The 24,331-nt window shown below is 45.7% G+C and overlaps 1 protein-coding gene and 1 pseudogene across 1 annotated transcript in view; one reads left to right on the top strand and one right to left on the bottom strand.

Annotated features, from left to right (window-relative positions):
• Positions 1 to 24,036, bottom strand: part of LOC147884898 (protein MID1-COMPLEMENTING ACTIVITY 1-like) — a 73,348-nt gene extending 49,312 nt beyond the window's left edge. The window contains exons 1-3 of the mRNA XM_087397357.1: positions 22,872 to 24,036; positions 16,810 to 17,252; positions 13,436 to 13,539 (exon numbers count right to left, since the gene is read on the bottom strand). Coding sequence (XP_087253483.1) covers positions 13,436 to 13,539; positions 16,810 to 17,252; positions 22,872 to 23,270 — 946 coding nt within the window. The 5' untranslated portion in view covers positions 23,271 to 24,036. The remainder of the gene's footprint in view (positions 1 to 13,435; positions 13,540 to 16,809; positions 17,253 to 22,871) is intronic.
• Positions 2,047 to 4,043, top strand: LOC147884899 (uncharacterized; annotated as a pseudogene).
• Positions 24,037 to 24,331: the final 295 nt, after the last annotated feature.

Genomic DNA, 24,331 nt, shown 5'->3' with positions numbered 1-24,331 from the left:
CAGTAAAGGGTTCCTCCAATTCCAAAGCTTGAGTAGGGGAAATTATTGGAGAAACATTTTGCAACAGTAAATTCCGTGCAAGCAAAACCTGTTGCGAGGGCGGAGCTGCAGAGCCAAATTGCTGGGAGAAGTGATGCACACAAACAGAGGCAAGCTGTGACCGTGAAGGAGTCCATGATCCATCGGGCATAAGCACTCTGCAAATTTCTGTTTTGATTCTCCTCTGATGCAAACTCTTGAAAAATTCTTTGGAAGAGCAACCTTTATCTGTGAAGGCTCTTTGTCTTGCTCTAGTCTCCCATTTTGCCAGTTTCCTGTGATCATTTAGTTTAAGACAATGTCTAGCCTGACATAGTGTGGTTTGCTCATGCATGGACAACGAACGATGATGACTGAGTTCAGTGAGGTCTTGACAAGTAGACTTGGCCTGAGTAATGGTTTCCCTCAGAGTCTTCATGTAAGACTTGCCATAAGCTCTAATCACCATTTGCATTTTAGAAATAAAAGAAGCCCGGGCATCATCAGCATGAAGATAGCTGCTAGAGGAAAGACAATGAGCTGCTTCAGTAACCATTGCCTTGAATTCAGCATGTTGCAAATAACTATTGTTGATGATTAGATGTCGCCTTTGTGGCAATCTATCTTCTGGCATCTTATGAAAAGATAAACGCAGCCATAGTGGTGCATGGTCTGAATGCACAAAGGCATAGTCAATCCACATTTTGCATGCGAAATCCCCATTTTGTTGGGGAGCGACACTATACCAACGATCCAGTCTTGCCTGATAAGCGGAAAGAGCATTATGTCGAAAAGTGTAGCCCGGTGACAAAGGCTGCAATTCCTTCCAAAGGTCAACCAGATTTAAATGCAAAAGTAGTTGAGACCATGCATGCCTTTCAGGAGATAACATATGATCGTGGCTGGAAGTGTTGTCTCCCTGTTGTGGAGCATTATTGAAATCCCCACATATGTAGGCATGATATCTCCACGGGTATTGTTGCATAGCATCCCAAATTACAGTTCTGTCTCGAGATGATTGAGGTGCATAAACTGAAGCAAATTCAAACACCTCTCCTCTAATAATGCATTGGAGAACAAGCCATCTGCCTTTGTTGTCATTTAATGCAATGACTGGTTGAAGCTCATGTTTGATCAGAAGGACAACCCCTGAGAAAGAGTGCTCCCCAGCATAGAAAATGTCATACCCACAGAAGTGTCATGTCTTGCCTGCATAAATATGTTGGTTGCATAGTTACCGCGGAACGGCGTTCCGCTTTCCTGGAACGCCGGAACGGAGCTGCACGCGTGCCCGGAACGTGCGAAACGGGACCGGAACGCGCGAAACAGCCGGAACGTTCCGGAACGTGCCGGAACGTAGGGCGGAACGCCCGTTCCGGGCGTTCCGGCCTATGTGCTCCTGCGCGACGGCGGCGGCGGCGGTTAGATAAGCCGCTGCATCTTTTTTGGCTCATTTGCTGCCTTCCTCCTTTGCTGTCCCGTTGGCTGCTCCCTACCTTGGCTGCCCCTTTGGCTGCTCCCTACCTTGGCTGGCCGCTGCCCCCTTGGCTGCTCCCTACCTTGAGGCTTGGCAGCTGGCTGCCCCCTTGGCTGCTGCCCCTTGGCTCAGTGGCTGCCCCCTTGGCTGCCCCTTGGCTTCCCCTTTGGCTGCCCCTTGGCTGCCCCAGGGCCCAGGGCCCACACTCTCCCTACCTTGGCTGCCCCCTTCCCTTGCTTGGTTGGCACTTGACTCTTGAGCAGGTAAAATTTAAAATTTGACGCAATGAACATTGGAATTTGGATATTCTAGTTTGCTGCATTTTTTTCCAGTTAGTGGACACTTTACTTATGTCTCATGCAAGGGCATTTTGATTGTTTTTTTTATTTTCAGCCATTTATCAATTTCAATGGCACCTCCTCGTGGCATAGATGCAGAAAACAGATCTCCTTGGTGGAATGAGGTGGATCTTGTGTCCAGATATGATAGTGCAAGAGGAGGAGGGTCACGCAAGTGGAAATGCCACTTTTGTGGTTCCATTAAGAGTGGAGGCACGGATCGTGTGCGAGCCCATTTGTTGGGGGTTAGAGGCAAAGGCATTTCTGTTTGCCCTACAGTGTCAGGAGCAGATATCATACGATTGCAGGCACTTGCAGATAGACTTGATGCAGCAGGGAGTCGGCCCTCTATTCTTGATCCTCGAGGTACATCATCATCAGCTGCACCTACAGGCGCGGCATCTTCAGCGAGTGCATCTACTCCATTATTTGGGGCTGCTCCACAGCCATCCGTGCATGGAACAAATGCGCCCCAGACGCAGGCTTCACGAGGTCGAGTGCAGGCTAGTCTTGTGGCATCATGGCACCCTGGGAGGAGGGCACAAGTAGATGCAGCAGTGGCACGGTTTTTTTATGCTGCAGATGTTCCTTTGGTAAAGGCCCGCAACCCATACTTTGCAGATATGGTGAAGGAGATTGCTTCTTTCGGACCTGGCTATGCTCCACCCTCATCCGAGGCATTGCGCACTACACTTCTAGCCATAGAGAGGACGGCCATAGAGGATGCCTTGGGACCCATTCAGGATGTATGGCGTAGATGTGGCGTCACTATCATGGGTGATGGTTGGAGTGACAGTAGGAGCCGCTCCATTCAGGGTATCCTTGCATACTCCAGAGGATGTAGCTTTTTTATTAAAGCTATTGACAATTCAGAGGCGGGCAAAACTGCAGAGAGATTGGCAAATATTTGGAGTGAAGCCATTGATTATGTGGGTCCCAATAATGTCATCCAGTTTGTTTCTGATGGAGAGAACTCAAACAGGGCAGCAGGGAGGATCATTGAGGATAGGTACCCACATATTTGCTTTACTCCTTGCATGTCACATGGGCTCAACAATCTCCTCAAAGATATTGGTAAGATGCAGTGGGTGGAGCCTTTTATTGAAATGGGCAATCACATTGTTTCATTTATCACTCGCCACCACTACATTTTGGCTGTATTTCGACAGAGATCCCCAAAGGATCTCTTAAAGTATTCAGAAACACGCTTTGCATATAATTTCATTATGCTAAAGCGTCTTTTTGAAGTGAAGAATCATTTGAGGCAGCTTGTAGTTTGTGAGGAGTGGGATGCATGGTGAGAGCGCACCTCAGTGGCAGGTATTCGATGCAGGTCCATAGTTCTTGATGACACTTTTTGGGACACTATTGAGGCATTGTTGCAGGTTGTGCGGCCAATCATTCTTATGTTGAGGCTTCTTGATGGAGATGAGCCTTGCATTGGCAAGGTGTACGAGGGGATGGACAGGATGATTGAGAGAATCCTATCTCTAGAGTCTCTACAGACTTTGGATGGGGGTAGGAGACAGGAGCTATCTCGTCTTGCGACAGGCAGGTGGACAGAGTATCACTCTGCATTAGAGGCTGCTGCATTTGTGGTGGATCCAGAATTTCAAGGTAAAGGACAAGAGACAGATGCAGAGGTTGTGCAGGGTTGGGAGGATATCTTGAGGAGGCTTGTACCCGATGGAGATGATAGGAGGAGGGTTCGTGAAGACCTTTCCTTTTATCGACAAAAGAGAGGCCTCTTTGGTTTGCAAGATGCACAAAATGATAGGTTCAAGATATCCAGTGCATGGTGGTGGGAGGATTATGGGGCAGATACACCATTGCTGCAAAGATTGGCCATTCGAGTGCTCAGCCAGGGTGCTAGCTCCTCGCCCTGTGAGCGCTTATGGAGCAGTTTTGGGAACATTGCAAGCAAGAAGAGGAACACGCTTGGTGTCCAGAAGGCAAATGACCTTGTATTTGTTAATGCAAACTTGCGTTTGCTTAACAAGTTCAGGGCTGAGTGTACTCCAGAGCCATTTATTGGATTTTCCCTTGATCTTGATGACAATGATGGTGAGGATCAGCCAGAGGGAGAGGATGATGTGGAGCAGCATCAGGATGACCAAATTGAGGGACAGCCTGGACAGGAGGATGAGATCCCACTTGCTGATGACTAGTCTTTGACTCACCAGTTACCTTGGCCCTTGAGGCTAGTTTTGTACTTGTCATACTTGATACTTTTGTCGTATGTACATTGTACTCAGCAGCCAGCTTTTTGTATTTTCAGCTATTATATATCCTCATGCAATGTACTTTCTTTTCAGTTTCAATTTGGAGTCTGGACTCTGGACTCTAGAATCTTTAAATTTTTAATGTTTAAGACTTTAAAGTTTAATCTTGGATATTTTAAATGTTTTGTCATTTTATGTCATATGCTGACATGTCATATGACGTGGCGTTCCCCGACGTTCCCGATCCGCTCCCGCTCCGTTCCCGCTCCCGTTCTAGCATCCGACGTTCCCGGAACGTTCCCGTTCCACGGTAACTATGGTTGGTTGTGCTCTTGTAATGCCACTATGTCAGGCTGAAATTTGTTGATGTACAGCCACACAGATTTCCATTTCCTACTGTCACACATGCCCTGGACATTGAGTGTAAAACAGGTGATGTGAGCAGTCATATATACAGATATTTATAGTAATGTAACAACTATGTACAGCAGCAAAAAGTATGAGGTCAGCCTTGCATTTCTATCTCACGGTCGAGGCCTCGCCCCTGAGAAGAAGTAGTCGCCTGAGAAGTAGACAGCAAAGCAGCAACCTCTTCTTCAGGGAAGAGTGTTCTGCTGGCTGTTACTGCAGCCCATGTAATCCCAATTCCTGTATTGATCTCTGGGGTGTTTCCGCTAGAAGATGCACCATTCCAAGTGCGGGGGGGTGGAATTCTTCGAGCAGAAATAACTTTTCTTGGGCTCTGCCAGCCATCAGTTGAAGGTTGCTTTCCTTTGGGCATGGATTGAGTAGCAGGAGGTGAATGTGAAGTGAGATTCGCATTGGTAACTACTGAATCTTTGCCTTTATCCTGACTTCCAGGATGCTGTCTACTGCTTTTATTTTTGTTGGCAACTAGAGTAGGAGCATCTTTGGTGGGCATGTGGACTGGCAAGGTGACATGAGGCATTTTATGTGGGTTCAGTGGACACTGTGAAGCCATGTGTCCAAACTTTTTGCATTCAAAACAGGCCCCTGCAAATAAACCCCATTTGAGTTTATAAAATGCACTCCCCATGTTCACATTATTCACCGTGACTGAATAAGAGTCCGGTGTGGGATTATCAGTATCCCAGAGAATGCAAAATCTGTTTGAATTGCCATTTGGCCGTGGTGGGCAGACCACTTTACCTAAAGAGGCTGCAATTTTAGGCAAAAGTGAGGCCATGCATTGGGGGAAATCAACGACTTCAACCCAGACTGGGCATCTGTGTCTGATTAAAGCCTGAAAGTCCCATGTGGGAGACCATGGCAAGACATGCACCATTTGCTGCCTAAAAAAGAGAGGTGAATGTTCCAAAAGCATTTGTCTGTGGATCTCATCCACCATGATAACCTCGAAAAAGCCCCTGGCTGCATAGTGTACTTTACGAACAAAAGAGCCAGCCAATGTGCGTGCCAGCCAGTTGCCTATCTCTGCAGCAGGTGGATTCCGGCCTGGAAAGAATAATATAACTGCATTCTTGGCATAGTCTCTGACTGGATCCACAATTTCATCGACCTCAACCATGAGGCCAACTGAGGGAACCGAGTCTTTCCAGTCTTTTCTCGTATCTGCAAATCCTTCATGCATTACATCATATACTAGTTGAGCCTCAAGTGTGTCATGCATCGGGTCATGTTGACCCTCAACCTGCTTTTGCTTCTTGCAGGGAGCCGAGCGCTCCTTTTGAAATGTTTTTTCATATGAATACTCTGCCATGACTTGGTAAGAAAAGGAGCTTGAGGATGAAGTACCTGTAAGAGGGTGGCGAAAGCCAAAAAAACAGTCCCAAAGGAAAATTAGAGGAAGCCCACAAGAGAGAAGAGGAATTGTATAACTAGTAAGGAGAGAGCAAAGGGATAGGTAGGAGTTGGCGGAAGACCAGCTAGGGAAAAAAAGCGAAAGGAAACCCCAAAAAGATTCAGACTATACGGGAGGGCTAGGTTTGTACGGAAAAGTACGAAAAACGTACGGTGGCCGTACAGACGTACGGACGAGGATGGTGCAGAGATTACTAGCGAGAGACGATGATGTTGACGAAAGGCGAACTGATTGAGATGTACGGATGCACAAAGTAAAGTTATGGAAAAAGGAAACGATAGCGACGCACACACACGCAGGGTTGGAGCGAGATCACGCAAAGATGTGCAGAAGGAGCAGTATGGTCGTACGGGCTGTCCGTACTGACGTACGGTACCTGTACGATAGCCGTACAGGTGTACGGGCAGACGGGGGAGCTGTACGGGGCTCTCACGACCGGATTGCCTCTCTCTCCAAGCGCTCACGCTCACTCGATCCAGACACACACCGAACACACACGCATATCACCCACATGCACCAGTAGCTCACAAGTCCTTGGTAACCACACCGCACACACCCAAATTCATGGTCAGCATTAGGTGAACATTGAATACAGCCAATACATTTTTTGCATTTTTGCATCCTTGCATACCGACCTCACAAGTCTATGCATCGCCAAGTTTTTCCGTCCCATTTTCTCTCATGGGCAACACCCTCAACATGCGACAACCCCCTCAATAACTCTGACAACTACAAATTTTCCATTTTCAAGCTTAGCCGGTACCCCGTCGCCTTATTGCCATCCCGCCAGATTGTTGGGGACAAGTATGTATCGCGGATACATGACTTTATTGTGTCTCCTCTCCCACTCGGTGCTGACCACTCATACCTAGCCTTAAGCATCTTGGCTACTATGACAGCCACATGGAGATCCCCACCCACACCCACTCGTGTCCTAATCCATTTTGCTTGTGCTCTGGATCTAGTCTATGTGAGCCACTTGGCCCGTGAGCTTCCTACTTTACTTGGAGATGATGAGACATCGCTCGTGCCTCGGACACCCTTGTTTCAATAGGAATCGGTCCGTTTCACATGTCCAATTGAAAGATCCCTCAAAATTCTTAGTTCGATGACAGGTGCAAAGAGTTGAAATCCTACCTCACACATGAGCGAGCCTAGGGCCACATGACGCCACGCCAAGCACAGCAGATACCATGGCGATTGACACACTGTAAGAGGGGGGCTTTCCTCACACATAGGGTGGGAGGTGATTTGATCATTTCAGGGGGAAGCTCCTACCCTTGGGTGGGGGCTTCTATTTGAGGGGAAGCTGCCTATTCCCATCACAGGTCCAGATGCCTGGCACACAAGCTAACTTTATGATGTCTCGATGTAGACACCACTTTATATATCCTCTATGCCTAGGCCTGCTACATGTCATTTGTTCACTGCACAGAATGTACAGACTGCACTTCCGTCGGCTCCATAACCGGAGACTTAGTATCATGAGGGAATAGCTATGGGATTTTGGACCGTTTCCTCTCCTACCCGGACCAGCGGTGTTTGGCAGGTTTCATTCATGAGGCACTTAGACACCGCGAGAGGATACTCTGAGCACGGAGATAGGAGCAAACTTCTTCCTCGGCTGATCCCTCTCAGAGCTCTATCACGGAGTTCTTTCAGCTAGATCACATGAATCCCCACGAGACGAGGCCTCGACATGACCGTGACCCGGAGCCTGTGACCCGATATCTCAGATAGAGGGTCGACACACAGATCACACTTGGGGACATCCCCTCCTTATTTCGACGAGTCAGAGCCCAACCGACGGGGGTCACAATAGCCCTGGTCAGACGCAGAGCTACGACCAGAAGACCTGCCAAGACCGCACCTCTGAGTGGCCGACAGCACTCTATTGCCGACTTCATGCCACCGCTCCTCATCCATCCTGATATCTTGCTGCCGCTAATGATGATGATGTTGAGATTGATATATAGTCAACCATGGACATGACTATGTTGTACTTAGGACTTAGTACTACCATTCTGCATTTTTGCATTTCGCATTGGTATGGATGCTCTTTTAGTAGCCCTACTACCACAGCTTGTTGTATCAGGATTTTCACAATCTCATAGACCCATCCGTCTTTCAAAGACTTAAATAAACTTTCTTTCTTTCTTTTTCTTTCTTTCCTCCCTAAAGCAGATGTACTAGAGGGTTTCTTGCTGTCCCATAGACCTTTTAGTCTCCAGTGGACGTTAATAGACTCTCTCTCTCTCTCTCTCTCTCTCTCTCTCTCCCTCTCCTTGTTTAGGGTCACGGAGGCCGACCGACGGGGGTCACAATGGCCTTGGTTAGACGTAGAGCTACAACCAGGAGACGTACCAAGACTGCACCCTTGAAGGGGTGACAACGTTCTATTGCTGACCTCATGCCTCCACTTCCACAGCCTCATCCATCTTGATGTCCCGTTGCTGACGATGATGATGATGATGGTTATGATGATGCTGACGATGATGCTGAGATTGATATATATAGGCAGGATATGACTATGTTGTACTTAGGACTTAGTACTGCCATTTTGCATTTTTTTGCATTTTGCATTGGTATGGATGCTCGTTTAGTAGCTCCACTACCACAGCTCATTGTATCGAGTTTTTCACAGTCTCATAGACCCATCGGTCTTCCGAAGACTTTAATAAACTGTCTTTCTTTTCTTTCTTTCTCCCCCCCCCCCCCCGCCCCAAGTGGACACTCACATGAGGTTTGGAAACATATCCTCTCTCTTTGAAATAGGGAGAGAGACCAATAGAGTGAGCATAGCACTTGTTAGACAACGGGCCACATCACGGAGACTACACAAGAGGAGGGATGGACCCAAACAGGCCGAGCGACAACCACATTCTATTGCTAATTTTCTTTCTCGACACCAGCCCTCACCAGACCCAAAACCACTATTAGACGAGCTCCTCTTGTCTCTCCTCAGTCGTTCAGTCATGTTCCACAGACAACATACATAACATCAGCCTTGGGTAGGAGTGCCCATTTTAGTGGCCCCACCCTTAGGTTTCACTGTATCTGGTTTCTTTTTGGTCCCACAGACCTTTCATTATTTCGTTGATGTTAATAATCTCTCTCTCTCTCTCTCTCTCTCTCTCTCACACACACACACACACACACACACACACACACACACACACACACAAAGACACATAAAAGACACACAAAAGGCCAGGGATTTGGTAGACAGCATGCTACATCCACAAGGCATGGGGAAAAACAGCCAAGATCATAAAGGAGGATCCACATAAACATTGTATGCGGTTGGAGATAGTGACAAAAGAGGGAAACACCTGATTGGCAGCATGTTACTTTGCACCTCACGATTGCCCATCTACAAACACAACAGCCATATATCACGAGAAGATCCTCTCATGCATTTGGGGAAGGACATAGCCAGGTTTTCTAAAGACCATGCAATTATTCTGGCACGGGATTTCAACACACAAACGGGGGCTCAGTTCAAGGCATTATCACAATGGAGGGAAGAGACCCCATATGGATGGAAGAAATGGAAGATGATAATGTGAAAAGAAGGGGCTGGAAAGGACATCAAAAGACATGGGAGAAATCACCCACATGGGGAGACAACTTCTCATCCTACGTGGACATTTTGGGCTGCAAATATGCAATGAAACCACATTTTTCAAAGACACGGGAAATTATACATGCAAAAACCTTCAAGGGTCAAGTCTAATTGACTACGTCTCATAAGCCCGGTTGCAATGGAATACCTCAAAATTGAGAAGGAGACGCTGGATTCTGACCACAAAGCACTGTCACTAGGCTTTATAGGAATAAGGATCGCTGCAGAAAAACAGAAAAATATTGTGCACCCCAGGCTGAAAATGGACTACAAGAAGGCTCACATCTATGAGGAGGAGCTAGAAACAGCAACATGATGATGTCAGATGCCTTCTACTTGTCGAGAATGAATAAATTCATAACAGCAGTACTGCAGAAAACAGCCCAAAAATGTTTTACAAGAAGCAAGGGGAGGAGCATAGGAATGCCCTGCAACCATGGGTATGACCATGCACGTAGAACAGCAAATAAGGCTACATCAGATACAGCTGAGAAACAGTGCAAAGCTACAGCTTACAGACAAGTGGTAAGAACAAAAAAACAGTCTTCCCAAGAGAAAGCAACTTGAGATTTTTGAGGAGCTTAAACAAAAGCCCAGAAAATATTTCCAAATCTTACAAGGCAGTAAACCTCAGGAAAGGAAAGCATTATGGGAAGGCATAATACAATTTGTCCAGGATCTCTATGGAAGATGATCTCAACCGTGTTTGTTCTATTAAAGCAGCAAATGACATCATAACAAAAGAGACATGGGGAAGGATCCAGACACACAAGGGAACTAGTGACTGGTCTGAAGAGAGTAGCAAATGGGAAGGCTCCAGACACACAAGGACTAGCGTCTGGGATGTTGACATGGAGGGGAGAGAAGACAAAGAAAATGCTTACCAAACTCATTAAGATTCTTGCTAGGAGTCATTCTTGTGTTGTGCTGATCTTTGGTATTGTCCATATCCTTTTCCTTATCCTTGTCCTTCTTGTCCTTGGGTATCATTTTCTTCTCTTTTCCCTTCTCTTTCTCCGTTTCTCGAGCCATGTGGGGGGTTTGGTCATTACTCCAAATCGGAAGGATAAAGATTTCCCACATATCTAATGGCCAAGCCGACCTGGCCAACCATGTGGTCGGGCCAACCATGCTGATCGGGTCAACCGGCGAACCAGACCAGCCTTCAAGGGCTGGTGCTGGCCCTCCCACCTGGGTCCCAAATAGGGCTGCTGGGGGTCTAGCCAGGTGTCACTGGTACGAGGGCTTTGACCCTTGTGCATGTGGCATTCCCCTCTTCTAAACTTGTTGCTAGGTGGATACCTCACGACGCTTTGCCTTGGCAACCTGAACTGCTCCACCATGGCTTGTGACTTTGGGAACAACGAATGGGCCTTGTCACTCGTGCTTGACTCGTCCCGGGAATAGGGCTCACAACGGGGTCACGGCATATGACAAATGGGTCAGACTATGTGTCACAATGCTCCCTAGTGTAGATGTGGATGTGACATTCCCTCCTGTTTAAGTTCTGGATGATGATAGGTGCTGAGGGACTGAGCGAATTTGCCAAGATTTGCCAAGTGAATGTGATCATGATGACCACCAACTGCTACTTGAAACTTGACTATCCTCCCAAAGAGTGGGGAAATAACAGTCTCGCACTGGGACTGATATGGTACTGCTCCAAGAGGCTGAGGAATGAATGCTTGCTATGATAACACAGCGGCTCAATAAAAACTCCTAAGAATCAGTACTACCATGAAGACAAGAAGCCGAACTGCTAAGGCCAATCATCCCACCATGCTACTACTGTGAACTTATGATCCTTGGGTGGTATGGCACTCTGATAGGCTCCTGGAAATATGAACTGCATGCTGTCCTTGTGAACTACTGAGGACTGACTAGGCTGCTTATGCGGAGGCACTGCACTCTGGAAGGCTAATGGCATGAAACTGGCTACCAACTGCTGACATCCACCCTCCCCACGCAGAAGATCCACCGATATAGAAATGCTGGTGCTACTCCAAGAATTGTTGGGGTCATGCCAAAGCCACTGAGGCCAAGCAACCAAAACTGAAAACTTGGAAACTCCAGAATACTCACATGCACTCCTGGGCACTGTGGTACTATTGTCTGCATGATTACAGTGAGGGAAAGCTGGAATGCACCTGCCTCCTCTGCTGGTGTGATAACTGCTAAGGGTAAAAACTCAGCAACCTTCCTGGAATCTAAAACTATGCGGTATAGAAATGTCTCCCGAAGAGAACCTGAGTGATGTCGAGAGCTGTGGAAGCTAGAGTTGTCTCTCTAAGAAACTCCGAGAGATATGGAACTGTAGATGTCTCTCCAAGGAGCTAAGTGGCGACTTGCATTGCAGACACCCCTCCAAGGAGGAGACTGCACAGCATGCTCTCCGAAGGAATGGAGGTGCTGCTAGGCACCCCTCTAATGAATCAACTAAATGGGATGATGCATGAACGAACTGTGAGATGTCAAGAACTGCTGAGGACACCTCATGACTGGTTTGTCTCGTGAAAGGAGTGAGAGATGGCTGGCATAGCTTCTCCTTGACAGAATACTGGAACTGAACATGTCCTCATAAGGTACTGAGGAAGTACTAAGGCTAATGAGCACACCTCTGATGAATCAACGGAACTGATGGAACTGATGTCATCACCAAGGGAGCTTCCGATGTAGACACTGGTCACTGGTACTGCTGGTGGCTCACGATCTAATGGAGACACTGTATGACTAACCTCTCGGAGTGAAGGACACAATAATGGGAAGGCCTCGTCAACCTCTCTGTTGACTGGTACTGCAACTGCTGCACCCCTAAAGAACTAAGGAAGGGGAGCTGAGGAAGGAACTGCATGACTATCCTCACCAAATGCCGAGGAATCATCAACCTCCATAGTGCTAATAGCAACACCTCCAACTCTAGTTATCAGGATACTCCCTCCTGCTAGGGCTGACACTGGTCTGGCGAACTCCTGAGACACCCTCCTACTGTGCGTCACGGCCAATGGGATTGGAACTGAACCCCCTAGTCCTGAACAGTCCTGAGAAGGTGAAATATGAGTCATCCTGACTAAATAACAGTCCTGGAACAGGTTAGGCCAATAAATTATTGCTCTCAAGATCTTTTAGGCGATGGCTTTAGGGGCTACATGTCCCAAACCAGCACGGTAAAAGGAATGGACTGGGTTTCATGGGGAAGCACACATACTTTGAAGAACATGAACCTTCTGCAACTTGTACTGTTGTCCCACAATCAGTTTGAGATAGTGCAAATGAAGCACTCATCTGAGTAAAAACAAGCTTACCCTACACATGAGATATCCTGGAAGATGAAGAGATGGAATATGGATGAACGAGGCAAAGGACTAGTTAAAGGGCTCTTTGCCTTTATAAAAGCACAAGTCTATGTCAATGCTATGTCCTAGAACGCAAACCCTACACAAGCTTTAAGAGATATTCCATTGGGACTCTAGTAAACTCTCCCAGAGACCCAACAAATGATATGATCCTTGAAATGTATTTTCTTGCATTTGATCAGTTGCACGCAGCACAGATGTGAAATCAGAAGCATGGATAGGAAAATCATGAAGCTGAGACGGCTCTGTTTGTTATGAGGTTGACCATGGAGGAGTCACCAGACAAGGATGTATGTCTAGGTCTTCCTAGCTTTAGAGCACTACATCTCACTATTTATGCCTCTTCAGACCCTACTTTAGAGCTGATACTATCCCAAAACATAGAAATATTGGCAATGAGTTCTCATCAAGCATTCTTATGATGATCAAAAAGCAATATTACATAAATTTAAATTTTAGGAGGTGATCGGAGTACTCGTGTAATTTATGCTGCACTGTAGAGCAAGCTCAATCAGTTTTAACTAATCACAAATCGGTGTCATAAAAAGATTATACTTACAAAGATAAGGTTCCTTGTAACAATGATAGATGCGATTGTGCCATTTCTCGGTCATGTGATAATTATCTTTGGCCTTTGTCTCATCATCCTCTCGGAAAGATTGACTGCATGTAAAGAAGCCCAAAATGTAGCAAATGTTTAACATCCAGTTCCCTTGTTATGAATATTAGCACCATAATGCTATGAACATACTTCGCCCCAAACAGGCCACACTCACTCAGACAGACATTCAGCAATAACATGTAACTAATACATATTCATTTCAGCATGAGCAAAAGAATCATGGAGTGTGCAAAACTTGTACCCACATGATCCTAAATTTACCAGTTTCTATGTCTTCTTCAACATCGCTGAGGGCTGCTTCTTGGCTGTTGCACATGCAGCTGAGGGAGGTTTGCATCAAGGCTGACCCTCAAGGCAGCATCTGATGCATCAACGCTTCACCCACAACTTGAACCTGTAAGTCGCCATATCTTGCTGTTTATTCTTCATTCTTCTGGTTCCTCAAATCTCTTACTGCACGTCTACATTGGGTAATTTCCAGCTCGTGGAGAACTTGAGTCTCAGGCAACCATTTGTAACTTGTGGTTGATTCCAGCTAGGTTCACTGGATCATAGCAGATTGGAGTGTCCAACCTCATTGAACACATTGATATACTCAATTCAAGACTTGGAGGGAAAGAAACTTAAGTCCTCAAAGCCTGCAAACCAACTCTATGGTAAGCCTTGTAGCCATAGAGAGTACAGCATCTATGCCTCCAAGGATGCATACCTTCTTGTAAATAATTTTTTCCAAGAAAGGATCCATTACTTGCATGATATACTCGAGCAAGCTCATTTACAGCCCATGTTTCAGAGATAATAGTGTCTGATACCAGGCCAAAGTTAGAAGGGAATGCTTGCTGTAGCCAAACCCCGGCAGCAGAATCTTACCTCAGGTCACATGCCACTTAGATTTCCCTCATAAAAGATATGCACACAAGTAGATCAAGGCACATATGCCAGTCCGGATTAATGCTCAGCAGTAGAGGTAGCAAAGCACAAAATAGGCAGCCAGCGGGCTGACCTACTACAGCAAAAAGTGCTGCTAGCTATGCACCAAAACTGAGCATTGAGAGCTCCTATCTGCTGTGATGCCTTCCCTTGCTATGTGAGCTCTAGGGATGCAGTGGCTGAAGTGGTCGATGGAGACAATGAGGCACAAGGCCCCTTTTATAGAGGAGGGCCGTTGCCCTCCCCCCTTCCAAATGAGGCCACCTAGACCTCTTAACAGGGCCAATCAGCCCACGAATTAGGGTGAACTGTCGGACCTGGCCGGCCCAGGCCCACCTTGACCCTGACCTGATCTCCCCCAGGCCGACTTGAGTCTTGTTTTTAGGCCAGGTTGCCAAACTGGCTTTGTTTGCAGCCCGACCTCCATGCAGCTCTGTGCCCCTGATCGGGTCCATTTACAGGGCTTTCCATACCCCTTAAAGCCTCTCAGGCCTGCTCTACTGCATGGCCTTCCAGCCCACATGGCTTGGTATGCTTTGCTGTCAATGTGATGGCCAGATCAGGTCTGATCTGCTGCCCACATGGCTGCCTCTTGTGTTGCAGACAATGCAGCCCTTTTCCTGCCCTTCTGGCTTCCAGATCTGCCACCATGGCAGTCATATCCTCTGCCGCTGTGCCATTCGTTCAAGCCCATTGATGAGCAACCCTAACCCTATTTGTTTGCAACTGTCAATCCAGGTTTTTCTCATAAAAGGGCTCACATCTGAAGAATTCATCCTCATCCTGTGGCACTAGGCCTGCTTGGGTTGCTTTCAATTATGCTGCAAAATGTCGTTGTTGCACTTACCAGATCATGTTGAGATATTCCACGCTCAAGTAAAATGGACCCAACTTTGGATAAATGGGGTTCTGAAGGATATTCAAAACCTCTATCGTATTGGTTTATAGGTGACTCTTCATTGTAGCCTACCTAGGGCTAACTCACATGGACAAAATTTGACAGAAAAGGACACTACCTTTGTTCACTCTTTAGAGCATAGCAACTTGGAAAGAGAAATTTTTATTTGTTCGTGGCTAAGATGCCTGCATTATTGGGACCTCAGTGGCAGACAAAACAACCTTCAATTTTCATGGTGGTATAGGTCAATTGGGATCCTATCTGGTCTAGATCACTTCATGTCAAAAGGTTGGACACTTGAGACTGAATGTGAGGTGTAGATACATGGCAATGAAGGTATTACATTATTGCTTATCATAAGAAGTGTTCAGAAGATCAACAAAAGAGCATGAGACTCAAAATAGACTTAAGAGGCTTAAAAATGAGACTCAAAATATGATTCATTAGATCATCATAACGAATGTATGTAGAAAGAAATTGTAATCTATGACAATGGGCTAATCCGCAGGACTTAGAACAAGATTCATCTCTTCAATATCTGACATACAGTCCACCTTATCCATAAATTGGGTGTTCAAACCCCTTATGCAAACCAATCACACTCTTGGGACAGCTTAGAGGACCTTAGTATAGGCCATCGGTGTCCAAACATGGTCCCCAGCTTTATTTATTTTCATGAGACTCACTAGGCTTCGTCCAAGATTGTACAATCATAAACAACATCCTCAATTTACAGAAGTCTAGGGCTTGTGCTTACAGAATATCAGAATAAATCCCTAGTTTTTGTTAAAACGTTTGTAAACATCAACCACATAACTTACAAGCCAATGAGCCAGACTATGATTGAGTCTTATGACCCTAACACTTTCCAATCTCCTAGGACTCTCACACTACTTTACAGATGATCTTCAGACCCTTTTTCAGCCCAAGATAAATTGTGCAAACTGTTAGCAATGAAAAATGGAGTCTACGGTGTCTAACTAGAAGGCTGAGTATATGGACGCGTTACTTGGGTGCAATCCTCACCTCAGGGCATGTTCTTGCACATCTCAGCAAATCCAGCTCTGGGATTTTTTCTACCTAAGAAAATGATTCCCAGCACGTGCGACATCTTTTCAATAAAAGCGACCAATTATTCTGAAAGTTTAGCAGGCATTAAGCTTCAGTATCGTTTTTAAGGATAAACTCAACACGAAAAGTTCACACTCGTGCTTCAAAAGGACAAAAAGAATCTCATGATTACGCCAGCTCCTCTGCATTCCACATGGTATCCTAAGATATAAAGACCATGCTACATCGACTAATTAAAACATTATTTCCAGTGAAAAATAGAAAATGTTAAATAAAATCACTTCAGTTGAATGAACATCAATCATGACACATACTACTGCTTGAGTGAAAACATGGCTCTCAATTAACAATGTAAACCATCAAAGACAAAAGAAAATCTTGATTATCTCCATGCAGCAAGGTGAATTCTTACTTGTGACTCATAGAATCTTCCATGTAGCTATCATTTTCCACAGAGGAAGCATTACGTTTGTGGCCAGAATTTGAATTTTCCAAAGGAGTATCTCCCCCGTCACTGTCCTGCCGCTTGATATCTTGTGCAGAATCCTTCAGTCTTAACCTTCTTTTAGAGTAGGCGTTTGCAGAATCCGTGATATATATCAAATGTTGGATAACATCACATTGATCAAGATCCATTGCCTCCTGCATGCGTTGTAGCTCGATTCGAAGCTTCTCTTTTTCTTTTTGAAGAGCTTCTTGAAAAGGAAGATCGGGGTAGCTACGTGCAAGTGATTTTTGCAAGAGTATAGCATCTACATCAGTGGGCTCTGATTTCAGAATGGTATCTTGAACCATTTTCTCCTCCTCATCCATTGTATAATCATGTTGGTCTTTCTCTATTGCATGGAGGTGCTCCTGCAGAAACAGACTAATGAGAAAAGTGACATGAAAAAATATCCATGTGGTAGAAAAACAATGAATTCCAATGCCGAAGTAGCACCAAACAAGAAAGCAGAAGGGCGAATAAAACTTCTCAAAAGTTGAAACAGCCTCACATATACTTGGCTAAGAGCTGAGTGAAGGTCTCCACAATTAGAGGGCATTTGAAGCAAATTAGTGGAGAGAAAGTGGAAAGATGTTTGGCACAGCATATTATGATGGTTTAAATTATTTTAATTTGCATTCACGTGTGCAACAAAATGTCCCTACCACTCCATTAACCAAGACTAAAGGCTCGATATATTTATATCTAATATGACTAATTATTCATTGTGGGGTTCCAAAACAAAAGAAACATTGGTTCTTTAATCCTTTGATTACTCCTCAACACTTGTGGGCTTTTGAGTATCAAGAGAGAAGTCTGCACAATTGCTTTCCCCAACATCCATGAGTGGCACTAATTTAAGATGACAGATCTTGGGGAGCTTCATTACTTCCCTGGCATGGAGATTCAAAGGACAGCTGGTGCGACAAGTATTGTCTGGAGCTTTTGGAGAGATTCAGAATGGCAGATTGCAGGTCCAGCAGTTACTCCAGGGAGTCCCAAGCTTTCCCAATACGACCTTTCTTCCATAGTGGATGGTGATATCATCAATCAGTGAGATGTCTTCTCTATTTCACCAACACACATACCTAGACATATCTTTTGCAATCAGGGTGTTGAGCAATTCTCACAATCACCATACCAAACACATTGGTGTGCGGGTTTGAGAGTTCTTCGATATTTGAAGGGAGCTCATGACCATGGTATCTTCTACTCCCAATGGTCTGAGCTTGAAGGATACACCAACTTAGATTGGGGAGGAGATGTTGATACTCGAAAGTCTACTACAGTCAATTGCTTCTTGCTTGTGAGATTGGCATCGTGCAAAGCTGTCTGCCTCAGATAGTTGTTATCATATGTGGGACACACACAGATGATCCGGCACTAATCCAGTGTCACAACAAGAGTTTCATTGCTATTGCACACAATCCCATGTTCCATGGTCGCACAAAGAACACTAAGGTGGACTGTCATTTTATCCGTAAGCTGATTGAAGATCAAGTGGTGTTTGAGAAAGAGAGTGTAGTCAATCTCCTGATGAAGGCATTGTCTCGGGACTCGGGAGTAGCTTGAACATCTTCTTCGGCATGTGGGTACAGCCCCATAGCCTGGCACTGAGAGGGGGTGTTGAAATATGTGGCAATGCCTGCCTATGAGCCCCTTTCTAGGGACATTGGGGCCGTCCAGGGATTTTCTTGTTATGGTGTTATTATGATCAGGTTTAGAGCAGGCACTGGGGCTATGGGGCCCTATGTGTTGGTGTGTGTGCCTGTGAGCAAACTCCTTAGTTGAGTTGTTTTCAAGGCCATGGAGCCCTATGTTTTGGTGCAGCCAAGACTGCTGGAGGCTGCAGTACATATTCTGAAAAATATGCAGAAGCAGCCAAACCAGAATGCTAGGAAGGCTACTTGAAAGAGATTTTGGAACACCACAACAAAGTACTAGGACTAGCACACAAGCTAGCAGCACAAGTACTAACTACATAACAAGTTTGTAATATTTTCTCTCACTGGATGTAAGGGACCACTATTAGTTGATAGTGATCCCCACTCCCATAGATCCTGAAGGGTCTCATGTGGACTTTAATACAATCATATCATCTCTCTCTCTCTCTGTCTCTCATCCAGGAGGTAATCCAAGAGGTTCTACAGCAATGCAATACTGCAACTCCTACACCACAGCTTGTAACCAAGGTCCAAGAAATGGTCACCACTCAGCTCAAATCCATGGGACAGGACATTACAGCAACAATACATAACAAGATCGACAAATGTGATGTTTATACAGAGGTAAGAGAGCAGAAAGCCATAGAAATAACAATAAGATTTTCCGTATTGGGGGATTGCCTCCCTAGCATTTTGGCTGGCTTCTCCAGCAGATTTTTTAGATCTCTTCTTCCCCCATAGCCTTCTCTGATGTGCGTGTATACTCTACATCTCAGGAGTCAATGCTTCTAATTTTCTACCTCTCATGTGGGCAGATTTTGCAGATTCTTTCCTCTCTGGGGACCTTGGGTCGTGCCCATCTACCCCTCTCTACCTCAAGATCGTGTGAACTAGTTCTGATTTTGCAGATTAGATGTCTTTTAAACGTTGATATATCTTCCCTGAGGTATTTCTGCCTTCTATAGCTGTCCATTGTCTCTAGGCATCATAGGGACAAAGAATGCTGGAAAAAAACACAGCTGTGAATGGACTAAAAAGAGGCTCACGTATACCACAGGGAAATAGAGATAGCACTGCACAAAATCAGATGCCCTCTACTTGTCATGCAATGAGCAAATGAATAACAAAATTGCTGCAGGTAAAAACCAAGGGAAGGAGTATTGGAATGCCATGCAAACATTGGTATGACCAGGAATGTAAAATTGCAAATACGACCTAGAAAAAAGCAGATACTGCCGAGAAAGAGGGCAAAGTCCAAGCGTACAAACAGGTGGTAAGGAACCAAAAGAGAATCTCTCTCAAGAACAAGCAGCTTGAAAGTTTGAAGGAGCTAAAAGAAAATCCCAGGAAGTTTTTTCAGAAGTTATAGTAAACCTTAGGAGAGGAAAGCATAATGGGAAGACATGATACAGTTCGTCAAGAACCTCTACGAAAGAGAAGGGGAAGAGAAAGTAAATCATGCCTTTTCCATCAAAGCAACAAATGATATCATAATGGAAGAAGACATGGGAAAAGGCTGAAAAGCTAGAAAATGGGAAGGCTCCAGATACAGAAGGGCTAGACAGAGATGCTAACATGGGGATGCTCACCAGGCTTATGAATATGGCTCTAGAGGAAGGTTTCCCTCAAATGGCAACTTTGTAAGATAGTACCCATCCACGAGAGGAGATAGTAGGATGGCAAAAAATTACCATACAATCATGGTGAGCAACCTAATGGCCAAGCTGTATGACACTATCATTGAGCAAAAAATCAGCAAATGGGCAGAGACACAAGGAGTCAAGGCACCATCCCTAAACACTCGGCAATATACCATCTGGTCTCCATGAGGGCAGCATTGGAGAATGCCAAACATAATAAAGAGGCCGTCTTTTGCTGTTTTGTGGACTTCAAGAAAGCCTTCGACACAGTCCAACATTAGAAAATATGGGAGAGATTGGAAAAGCTCCAGGTCCCCCACGAACTCAAAGAGGCCACATACTGGCTATCCGAGAGAGGATCTACTAGAAAACCTAAAGGTTTTCTCATAAGGGAGCTCAGGGTTAAGGCACAGACACCCTACCCCATCCAACTGGCTGAGACAGGTATGATACCTCTCTAAGGGGAAGCATTATGCCAATTCATGGCTTGGCAATGGAGGCTACACGAATGATTGGGGGCAAAAATGCAACTTTACAAACAGGAAATTAATCTGATGGACAGCTACGGAATGCAGAATACTTCGGGAAGGTCATATCAATGTTTAAAAGGCATTTAATCTGCAAAATTAGAACCAGTCTAGAGGTGAAGGGGCAGATATTATGGCTGCTCCTCCTGGCTCCTGTGTTTATGCTTTCTTTCCCTCTCTTTCAATAATGCTCTGTAATGAAGAGTTTCAATACTATCTCAGGATGCCCGGCGAAATCTCTGTTCTTCCTTTTTTCCTTTCTCCACTTTGCAAGGTCTCTTTTGTCTCCTCTGCTTCCCCCTGCCGTCTTCTCATAGCCCCTCACCCTCATGTCCCTTCCCCTTCCCCTGCCCCTAGCAACCCCATGCCCACACCTCATGACCCGCAACCCCATTTCCTCCCCGCATGACGCCCACACCCCTCACAACACATCATCCTCCCGTTTCTCCTTCACCACCCATAACCATTGTGAACCGATGACCCCCTTCCCCCCTTCTGACTTGCCCCCCTCTGTCTGTCACTCCATCTCTCCTGAATCCCTCTCACTTAATCTTCCCCTCCATGTGGCCTTTTCTCGATATCCCCACCCCTACACCTTAGCTCCCCCCCGCCCCTCCCCTTTTCTGTTTTTCCACCACTTCTTCATATGTGCTGCTCCCCTTTCCTCGCTTCCACACCCCAGAATACATGCACCTTGATTCTCTAACATTCAACAATATTCCAAATACGTAAGAAGAAACGAGTATTTGCCTACTATATGTACATGATATAGCCATTGGTTTTGAACAAACCCCCCCTTGTGGCCGTTTCATTTCGTGGGACTGTCTACTATTTTGCTCTTCAGCGTTGCACCAATCTAAGTCAAATCTCTACAGTCTATACCTTTCGTGATGATATCCCCCACAGTGCCTGCCTCCTTTCCTATGTGACACCTCTAACCCGGTGCTCCCCCCACTCTCTCCCGTGGTAACCAGACCACCCACCCCTTGCAATCCCATTCCTTTCCCTGCAACCTCTTTGAGACCCAGGATCCTCCCCCTTACTCAGCCTTGTGACCCTGTGACACTTGCATCCCACAAACCCCCTCAATTCTGATGGCATGTCCCTCTCAACTTCCTCATCCCCCACCTGGGTCTGGCAGGCCTACCCCCCTCTTGGTCACTCCTTTCTTCTTTACCTCCCTCCACGGCCTTCCTCCCCACCTCTTTAGTGTCTCCACACCCTTATTTCTCCTCCCCTTATCCATGTGTGCTACTAAACTGAGCACCTACTGACAGCCTTCTCATCTGCTCTGCCAAGGGATCTTCCACGTAGTTGGAGAGGATTTCAAGGTCTCCAATTCATAACAACAAGCCAACAGGTTATTCTCATTGTCACATATCTAGGAGAGAGCTTATTGCCCGGGAGGTTCTTGCTTATCCATACTGAGACCAGATTTTCCCGAAGAATTCCTTTCAAAGCTATGCTACCCCATTGGAGATGAGAGATAGACTTGGAGCCTGGCCTTTCTAGAAGCCTGATGCACAATGGCTAAGTCCTTCCGATTGGGAAGACAGATACAAGATTCTTTGTTCACATCCCCAAAGGCATCTTGAAGAGATGCTTAGGCTATTCAAAGGCAGCAGCAGCAAAGACCTCTTTGAGAAACTGAAGCACGTTCTTTGGAGTTTGATGAGCATAGCATGATTTGGCATTACTCTTGATCATCAATAGTTGGGAATTCATTCAGCTCATCATACATATTTGTCCAATTTACTTACAACTTATGCACCATCTTTCAGGACTTTATTCTGATTTACGTTTTTCAAGGATAGGCCCCTCTTCTCTTACTTCTCCTAATATGTTGGCAGCAAAAAACGAGTTGTAACAAGGACTTGGAAAGGCATACTTCGTGCAATATTGCTAACGATTTAAAGTCACAGATACCACAGGAAGTGCGTATCAAGCTTAAATTTGAGCCAGTTTGCCCGCATTTTCCTTGCCACGGTACATCGAAGATTTTTCATTGTTCCAGACATATTAATTTATCGACATGACTGTTGACTTAGCACATCCCCCTGTTTCAATGTCTTGGAATCAACGATCTCATTTAAGAATCGTCGGAAAGAGCAGGGATTATTCAAGGAGTATAAACGTCACAAAAAGGAATATGCACTTACCCGATTATTGTCCACAAGGGTTATCAGGGGTATCAACCGAAGCAAACTGTCAATCTCGTTCTGGGATGCTCTGAATTGATTGACAGTGTGCCAGCCGAGAGCAAGCAAATATAAATAGCTTTTGTTCTGGCAGCTATTTACAAGAATGTAGGCCTTTCTAAGGGCTTTTTCCAATTCCTCCAAGGGCTCCCTGGTCTCAGGTCGGGATTTTAATTCTGTAAGCCTTAGTTGCTCTAGCAAATTACCGATCAGTTTCAAGTGCTGTGCAAAGCGCCTACAGTTTTTTTTGTGCATGCGAGCATTATTAGCAGTCTTGACAATGAGGGAGATCAGCTTCACGGCATCGACCCCGGCAAGTTGAGTGATGGTAGCTACTTCTCCAGCCAGATTGAGCGCCATCGCGCCTTACTGATAGTCAAATCAGGGCCTGCGATGCATCACCTGCGACGTTGGCGCAATGTACACGAAACTCATTGAAGTCAACTTTCAATGCCCATCGACGCGCATCGCTTTGCAAACTGAACGTGACCACCCGTAAGTCACAATTCTTGACTGCAGAGCTGCTGCTTGAAACTTGATGTCGCCAGACATTGAAGAAGACGCTTCGAGCAACTGAATTGGTTGGAGCAGGGCAGAGAGACACAAAACTGGCTGCAAGCATGAAGAAAAATTCCAGATCAGAAGTTCGGGACGCCTGGCGAGGTGGGTCACAGAAATGCGTGTGGGAGACGGCGACAACACACATTTGCGCGCTACGTGACTTGGAAGTTGGGCTGTCCGTCTCTGTTGATTGCTCGTACCTGACCGCAGACACATTTGCGTTTCTTAATCTTATTCGATCGAAAGCTAAGAGCGATGATGCAATCATAAACATCGCCCGTGGGCCGTAATTGTGAAATGATTTCCGTAAGAAATTGCTGACATATTTTCCAGGGAGCAGGACGAAGGGGAGTCCACTCGCAGATCTCATCAGTTTATGTGGGTTTGAGCATGGTTGATTGACCATGCTTGAAGCTCGTCGATGCTTTTTGCAAGCCTGTCTTGTCTGCACATGAGGCCGGCATTGACGCAGTGTCTTGCAAGTTTCAGGACCTCGTTCCTGTCTCCCACGTCGTGCTCCAGTCCAATGTCTACGGTCTGCCCCGCTTTTTCGCAAAAAAGTGGAGGGTAAGACGGTAAGTTCGAAGTTCGAACTTTCAGAAAGTGAAACCGATCAAATTTGTATTGGAATTTGGAATACTGCGACCCAAAGGTTCACCTTTATCAAGCTTTATCTTTATCAAGATTCAAGTATATTCATGCATCCTTTTATCAAGCATATCTCTTGAAAGTTTGAAACACGATATATCTTTTAGTCGATGTGATTTTGTCGTCTCGTGTCAAAGTCACGAGGGCCCCGTGATGAAGCTTCCGAGCTAAATTGCAGCCTCGTGATGATATTACAATCTCTTCGACTAACT

The sequence above is a fragment of the Dipteris shenzhenensis genome, chromosome 26 (assembly GCF_047967505.1).
Source record: "Dipteris shenzhenensis isolate YYH24624 ecotype China chromosome 26, Dip_SZ_1.0, whole genome shotgun sequence".
NCBI lineage: Eukaryota > Viridiplantae > Streptophyta > Polypodiopsida > Gleicheniales > Dipteridaceae > Dipteris > Dipteris shenzhenensis.
The sequence above is the reverse complement of the archived record's forward strand: the minus strand, read 5'-3'. Positions and strand labels throughout refer to the sequence as shown.